The sequence below is a fragment of the Anopheles merus genome, chromosome 3L, assembly GCF_017562075.2.
Source record: "Anopheles merus strain MAF chromosome 3L, AmerM5.1, whole genome shotgun sequence".
NCBI lineage: Eukaryota > Metazoa > Arthropoda > Insecta > Diptera > Culicidae > Anopheles > Anopheles merus.
In genome coordinates, this window is record NC_054085.1 from 33,995,581 (window position 1) to 34,003,294 (window position 7,714).

General features: G+C 55.0%; 1 protein-coding gene across 2 annotated transcripts; it reads left to right on the top strand.

Moving 5' to 3' along the window:
• The first annotated feature begins 52 nt into the window (after positions 1–52).
• On the top strand, positions 53–7,685 carry LOC121599401 (transcription termination factor 2). Of its 2 annotated transcripts, XM_041927181.1 has the most exons (5): positions 53–385; positions 458–511; positions 603–3,772; positions 6,981–7,138; positions 7,224–7,685. In XM_041927181.1, exons 1-5 carry the CDS (start codon positions 331–333, stop codon positions 7,366–7,368), a joined length of 3,582 nt encoding a protein of 1,193 aa, XP_041783115.1. In that variant the 5' UTR covers positions 53–330; the 3' UTR covers positions 7,369–7,685. The 2 variants fall into 2 exon arrangements, with proteins under 2 accessions (XP_041783115.1, XP_041783116.1); XM_041927182.1 differs by lacking the exons at positions 53–385; positions 458–511; positions 603–3,772 and adding exons at positions 3,832–6,381; positions 6,454–6,580.
• Positions 7,686–7,714: the final 29 nt, after the last annotated feature.

The following is a 7,714-nucleotide window of genomic DNA, read 5'->3' on the forward strand; positions in this document are numbered from 1 at the left end:
GACGAACGCCGTACTGTGCGACCGTGCTCCTGTCAATTGTGAATTCGAATTTTTCATCCTCAGCAACGGATGTTTTCTGCATTCTGCTAACAATAGCGTACCCACTTCATGCTGCAGCTTCGTGTATTGTTGTTGTACGCCAGAAGAAACACGTCGAATCCTGTTTTACTTTGTTCAGTGTCGTACAAATTGTGCAAACACCCTTGAAGTGCTTGCGTGAAAAAGGGCGTCAAAACAAGCAATACAGCAATTGCAGCCATTTTCGAACTCAGGTGTGGTGATTTGGTTGTATTGGGGTAAAGGACTTGTGCCGAGCAAAATAGCACCAAGATGTCAGCTCAGAACATCTTTGTGGAGGATTCGGCCGAAGAGGATTCGTTTCAAGGTAAGAGCGGTGCAGACAATGCTCTGTGTGTGTGTGATCCTTAATTGATTGATTTCTTCCGCATTCCACCAGATCACCAATCGTTCAGTACGCATCGGGAGGCAGAATCGATCGTGATCGAAGAAAGTAAGTGTGGCAGGTGCTTTTGGTTTGCGGTCACGCCACTGGTGAAATTTTATAGGTTAGATCAACTAATCGGTGTTTTCCTCGTCCACAGCCGACTCCGATTCGGAAGCGATGAACTCTTCCGCTGCCAGCAGTCGCAACTCCTCCAGCGAGGAGGAGGAGGAGGAGGAAAGCGTAGTACGGCAGATGAAGAAACGTCAAAGTGTGCGAATGTCCCTGCATCCGATACACGCGGAAAGTGAGAGCAGCGATGAGGATGAGGCGAAGGAGGAGGGTCAGGATGAAAGTAACGATGTGTCTGCTGCTGCTGGAAAGCTCGTCCTCACCAGCGATGAAGAAGATGGCGAGGAAGAGGTGGAACGGCGAGCATATTCTCCAGCGACGCGTATGAGCATCCATGGTATAGCGCCCGCTGAGACAACCGAGGACGAGGACACACCAACCGCAGCAAGCAGTGACGGTGGTAGTGATGATGAGGAAGAAATCATAGCTGTCCCTCGTAAGCAGCGCAAAAATTTGATCATTTCCGACGACGAAGAGGAAGAAGATCGCAAACGCAGTCGAAATAACATGTCGTTCAATGCGGACGGTACGCCTCGCCCGTATCCCAAGCGTCGGAATTTGTCCACCACGTCACCGCTGGAGCAGGAAGAGCAGGAGTCGGTCAACACAAAGCTGTCGTCGTCGCTGAAGTCGGACGAGATGGAGCGATCGAGCGAACAGGTCGACGAACGGGAACAGTCCCGGGGCGAATTGTCCTTTATCGGGGGGCGCCATTCGATCAGCATGCGTGCGTCGATCGGCGAGAAGCTGTCTTCGACACACATTGGCGAGGTGGATCCTCTCGGTCCAATGGCCAATGTTGAAACGGTTTTTGCTTCAGCTGAGAACGCGCAATCCCCTGTAAAGGAGGGCGCAGACAGCTCTGAAAAGGTGGACGCGCACTCCCCTGCAAAGGATGATTCGAGCAGCGTACGATTGATCGAAAAATCGGAAGAAATCCTCTGCCTCAGCAGCAGCGACGATGAGGGGGAAGTGACGTTCGTGGAGGAAACGAGGCCATCGATCGACGTTAAGACTCGTCCACAAGCGCTTGTCCAACCGACCATAACGTCGTTCGTGCGCAATCAGGACCCGCCGCAGCAGCGACAGCGCGTCTCCCAAAGCGAGTACGACGCCAAGGTGCGGCGCATGGCGGAGCTTAAAAGCCAGGTCGTGATGATCGACAACGTGATGCGCAACAGTGCCAAGCTGCCGGACAAGGGGGCCGGGCTGGTGCGCCGGCTGGCCGAGGTAAAGTCGCAAATATTCGAGCTCTCGAAGGACATCGAGATGACGCGTGCGACGCCGAGCAAGGGCATCAAGAAAACGATACAGCGAAACTTTGACGAAAACATCAGCGGTGGCGATACGAAGCCCCGGCCGGCCGATCACATCTCGTGGGACACGATCAAGCGGGCGACGGACGATATACAGCCGCGGCACACCGGCAAGCAGGGCATTGCGACGTTCGAGAACCAGAAGCTGCTCACGATGGACCGTCTGGAGACGCTGCACAAGTCGATCGAGACGTGCCCGTCCGAGGACACGCTGGCCGATCCGCCCAAGCTGCTCAAGATCGACCTGATGGACCATCAGCGGCACGCGCTCGCGTGGATGCTGTGGCGCGAGACGCAAAAGCCGCGCGGTGGCATCCTGGCGGACGACATGGGGCTCGGCAAGACGCTGAGCATGATCTCGCTGGTGCTGAAGTCGGCCGAGCTCGATCCGGACGGGGAGCAGCTGGAGCGGGCGAGCGAAAGCGAGGACGACGAGGGGGACGAGGAAAACCACAACCCGAACGGGGGGTGGAAGAGCAAGGGCCGGAAGGATTATTATGCGGGCGGAACGCTGATCGTGTGCCCGGCGTCGCTCATGCGCCAGTGGGAGGGCGAGATAACGAATCGCGTCAAGCGCAACAGTTTGTCCGTCTGCGTCCATCACGGCACGCAGCGCGAGTCGAAGCCGCGCCATCTCGCCAAGTACGACGTGGTCATCACGACGTACAATCTGGTGTCGCGAGAAGGCAGGGCGGGGACGGCGCGCGGTGCCAGCGGCGTGTACGGCGTGAACTGGGAGCGCATCATACTGGACGAGGCGCACGTGATCCGCAACCACAAGAGCGCCATGTCGGAGGCGTGCTGCGGGCTGAAGGGCCGGTACCGGTGGCTGCTGACCGGCACGCCGATCCAGAACAAGGAGATGGACGTGTACGCGCTGATGAAGTTCCTGCGCTGCACGCCGTTCAACGATCTCGTGCACTGGAAGCGCTGGATCGACAACAAGACGGCGGGCGGGGCGATGCGGCTGAACACGATCATGAAGTCGATCATGCTGCGGCGCACGAAGAAGCAGCTGCAGGAGCGGGGCGCCCTAACCAGCCTGCCGTCCAAAACGATCGAGATAATCGAGGTGCAGCTGGAGAAGGACGAGATGAACGTCTACCAGAAGGTGCTGATGTACTCGAAGCACCTGTTCGCTCAGTTTCTGCATCAGCGGGCGGAGAAGGAGCATGCCATAAACTATGGGTTCGGAGGAGCCCGGCCCACCTTTAGTCAGCGGGCCCATGGGGGCGCTAACCAGGCGTTCGACAAGGTGCACCAGAAGCTGAAGAGCATGCACGCGGCGAAGGACGGGAACGAGGTGAAGCAGCATCAGATTTTGGTGCTGCTGCTGCGCCTGCGGCAGGTCTGCTGCCATCCGGGGCTGATCTACGAGATGCTGTCGGACGACGATCAGAGCAATCTGGACATGACGGGAGGCGAGCAGGACGAGGGCAGCTTCGGGGCGGAGGTCGATCTGCTCGGTGCGCTCAACAAGCTGAAGCTGAGCGACGTGCTTGCGGACCACGAGGCAAAGGTGGCGGCGAACGGTGGGGCGGACGGAAGCAAGCAGGAGCTGTCGCTGAACCTGTCCGACCAGTTCGACCGGCCGGAAGCGATGGCAAAGGCGGCCTCGAAGGTGATGCTCAAATCGAACCCCATCTTCCGGATCGAGCGACCTAGCTCGAAGATCGAGAAGACGATGCAGCTGCTGGAGGAGAAAATCTTCCACACCAACGATAAGGCAATCATCGTGTCGCAGTGGACCAGCATGCTGGACATTCTGGCGACCCATCTGTCGGAGCGTAACGTGCCGTTCGTGTCGCTGACGGGCAAAGTGCAGGTTAAGTTCCGTAACGACATTGTGTTGGAGTTTAACAAGCCGTCCGGGAAATCGAAGGTAAGTGGCACTTTTCTTTATTAATTTTAACTGATGGGATAGACGATTAAATAACGTAAATGTAGGATAAACGTAAAATGAGTACAATAAGTGTCCCGAAGGCCTCCTAGGTCGTTACACTGAGAGCCTACATCACCTGTTGATTGTGCGCTCGTTGTATACAACCTCGTGGGTGTGTGCGTCTCCCATGGCAACGTTTCCGCGCGTCTGTTGCCGGGGAGCAGACAACTTATTTATTTACTGTCAATACCCCCGAAGGACATTTGTTTGTCTTTCCGTTCATTTCATTATCAAACGATCAGTTCGGAAGTGTCCTTGTCCGTGTTTAAAAGCCAAAAAATGTCGAACCGTACCTTTAACCTGCTGTGGACCGGTGCGCAGAAAGATTTGGAAAAGCTAGCGGTGAACGATTTCGAGTATCAAGCGATCGAAGCACAGCACGACCGTACCGAAATCCAGGGCCAGGTGTTTGAACTGTACCTGCGCTATCTCGTGATTTCGAACCGGCTGGAAGAGATCTACGACCAGATCGTGCAGCCGCAGAAGCGCATCCTGATCCGCAAGCTGCTCGATAACTGTCTCGGTCGTATGCTGGAGCTGAAGCACGATCTAGTCATCATAGACATGACCGAGTTCAGCTACAACGATGCAATAGTGGAAAAGCTCGGCCTAACGCCGCTCAGCATGGAGGTGGCCGTGCCGCGCTACTTTCGCCGCGAGCGCGAGGAGCAGCTGAACGAGCGAAAAAAGTTTATGGACGACATACTGAAGAAAATCGGCGCCCTGGACGAGGAGGTGGTGGAGGAGGAGCTGAGCGAGCTGGAAGCGATACGCATCATACAGACGCACGAGCGGGCCCGCCAGGGACGGTTACGCGCGCAGTTCATGAAGGAGCTGAAGCTGCTGAAGGAAAAGGGCAAGCCGGACAGCAGCCGGGACAAGTCGACGACCGGGCTGAACGCGGCCATGAAGATCCAGAAAACGTGGCGCGGGTACGCAACGCGGCGCCAAACGCGCCGCAAAAAGATGGAAGAGATGATACTGATCGGCATGGTGCCGGCACCGGTTACCTCCGCCCGCACCGCCATCGATGAGCTGGAAGATTTGAAACAGTTCCGCTACAAGCAGCAGAAAACGTTCCAGGACGATTACGAACGGTCGCTGGTGCGCGTGAAGGAGGAAATAAGCGTGAAGCAGGGCGCCGCCATGACGGAGGACATTGCGGATGAGATACGGACGTGGTTCAAGGAGTACCAGAAGCGAACCGGTCGGCTGCCCGACTTCCCGTCGGAGGAGGCGGGCGGCTCGCGCCATCTGCTGAGCCGCCAGGGCACGGAGAGCGAGATGAGCCGCTCGTCCGTGCTGTCCTCGCGCGAATCGAAGCTGAAGGGCAGCGGGAAGGAGAAGCTGGCGCAGAAAAAGCCAGGCGAACTGTCGCTCGAGGAGGGGCTGGACAAGGCGTTCAAGCCGATGCAATCGTCCTTCCTGCCCGAGATCAAGAGCGGTATCGAGGAGTACACGGAGGTGTGGAAGGGCAAGGATGAGTCGCAGAACCTGCGGCAGACGTACTACGACGACATGATTTACGAGGAGAAGTACGCCGACGTGGAGGCGGAACTGCGCCGCATCGTGGACGAAATCATGCGCCAGGAGCTGGAGCTGCTGCAGATAGCGCTGGAGCGCGACCGGGGCGGCAAGAAGCTGAAGAAGAGCAGCAAAAAGGCACGCCGCAGCGGCAAGAAGGGGAAGAAAAAGAAGGACAAAGATCTGACGCCCGACCGGACGACGGAGTCGCTGTTCGAGGAGCTCGTCACGAACGGGATCATTAAGAAGTACCCGGAAACGCCGATCAAATCGTACGTGGGAGATTTAAGCTATGCGGCACGGAGTGCCCTCAATCCATCGCCCGGCGACGTGCGGCAGCTGATCAAGCAGTACTGCATTTTGCCGCTCGGGTCGGAAACGATACGCAACTTTGGGCCGTGCATTAAGTCGCTGCTGATTGCTGGACCGAAGGGTTCGGGTAAAACGTCGCTCGTGCACGCCATCTGCACCGAAACCGGCTCGGTGCTGTTCGACATCAGCCCGCCCAACATTGTGGGCAAGTATCCGGGCAAGTCGGGGCTCATTATGCTGATGCATCTGATCTCGAAGGTGTCCCGGTTGCTGCAACCGTCCGTCATCTACTTTGGCGATGCGGAGAAACCGTTCATGAAGAAGATCCCCAAAACGGACCGCACCGATCCGAAGCGGCTGAAGAAGGACCTGCCGAAGCTGGTGAAGAACATACAGCCCGAGGATCGCATCATGCTGATCGGGACTTCGGACTGTCCCTGGGAGGGCGACATGAAGCTGATGGTGCAAACGTACCAGCGGTTTATCTACATACCGCGGCCCGATTATGGGGCGCTATCGTTCGCCTGGAAGGAGCTGCTCAGCCACTACAGCGGAGTGCATCGGCAGTTCGATACGGGCGCGATGGCTAAAATATCGGACGGGTATACGATCGGCTCGGTGGTGCGTTGCATCCGGGAGGTGATCACGTGCAAACGGATGCTGCAGCTGCGGGTTCATCCGCTGACCCATCTGGAGCTTATCAATGCGTTGAGGTATGAGCATAATCAGTGACCAATTTCGATACAGAATCACTCTCTCTCTTATGTTCGGTTTCTCTTCGGCAGCGCTCTCGAGCCGGTGTACAAGGAGGAAGAGGAAGCATTTCTGTACTGGTGGTGCAAGACGCCGCTGGGAAGGCGCCGCTCGAAACAGATGGAAAAGGACCACGAAGCGATGATGGAGATGGAAAATGTTCCGAAAAAGAAGAAATAATTATTTACGTTTAGAGAGATATTTTGTGTTTGCCAGCAAATAAAGTGTGTGTTTTATAGCTCCGTGTGGGTTTTGTTTTCGAAATTAGGAATGAGTTAAAAAGTCTTCCTCTCTATTTGCCGTAACGTCCCTACGAGGATATATGCCGGCTTATACAAAGCTTTCGAGATTTAATTCGTTACCACGCAGCTGGATAGTAGTCAGTCAATCCATGCTAAGGGGAGACACGATCCATTTTTAGGCTTGAACCTATGGACGTGCATGTTGTTGAGTTGCTCGAGTTGACGACTGCACCACGGGACCGCCACTCGATTTTAAAGTAAACTAGCTAGTTAAAGCAATTAATCAAATGTATGCTTTCATCTGTTTCATCTCACAGATTATGCTTCTTTCACTGACGGCCGGTGGCGTTGGACTGAATCTCGTCGGTGCGAACCATTTGCTGCTGCTCGATCCGCACTGGAACCCACAGCTCGAGGCGCAAGCCCAAGATCGGGTGTATCGCGTCGGTCAGACCAAGCCAGTCTACATTTGGAAGTAAGTAATGCCGTTTTTGGCCCACAGAAAAACAAAACAAAATCATCATACTAATTTCGCTGTTTTCACTATCCCGCATTATTAGATTCATGTGTGCTGAAACGGTGGAGCAGAAGATTCATGCACTGCAGGAGCACAAACTAGGCATCGCGGACGGCGTTCTGACCGGCACGGTCAACAAGGGCAGCAAGCTCACGATCGACGATTTGAGATCGCTGTTCGGGCTGTAATCGTATCATCATGGACACACGCACAACCAACAGTCCCGTGATCTGTGATATTTCGATTGTAGTGGGTGCGCTGCTGCTGTATAATATGCATTGCGTGTGTGCAGCATTCAGGATTCTCTCTCTCTCTCTCTGGTTGCCGTCGTCGTCGATGGTGAAGAATATGCTCGGTGAACTTAAAAAAAAACGACTTTAAAATGGTACAAATCCCCACCCAACGGAACGCATCGAAGGAGGGGGCAATGATGAACAACGAGCTCGATGGAGGATAATTTTACTAGCGATGTAAGGATTTTCTTTTATAAAATAAAACAAACACTCTCTTTTTAGACAGATGGTTGCATTTACA

Coding starts and splice junctions, on each gene's coding strand:
- LOC121599401 (XM_041927181.1), top strand. CDS start 331: ATGTCAGCTCAGAACATCTTTGTGGAGGATTCGGCCGAAGAGGATTCG. Junction 386..457: donor CGAAGAGGATTCGTTTCAAG/GTAAGAGCGGTG, acceptor GCATTCCACCAG/ATCACCAATCGTTCAGTACG. Junction 7,139..7,223: donor AAGCCAGTCTACATTTGGAA/GTAAGTAATGCC, acceptor CCGCATTATTAG/ATTCATGTGTGCTGAAACGG.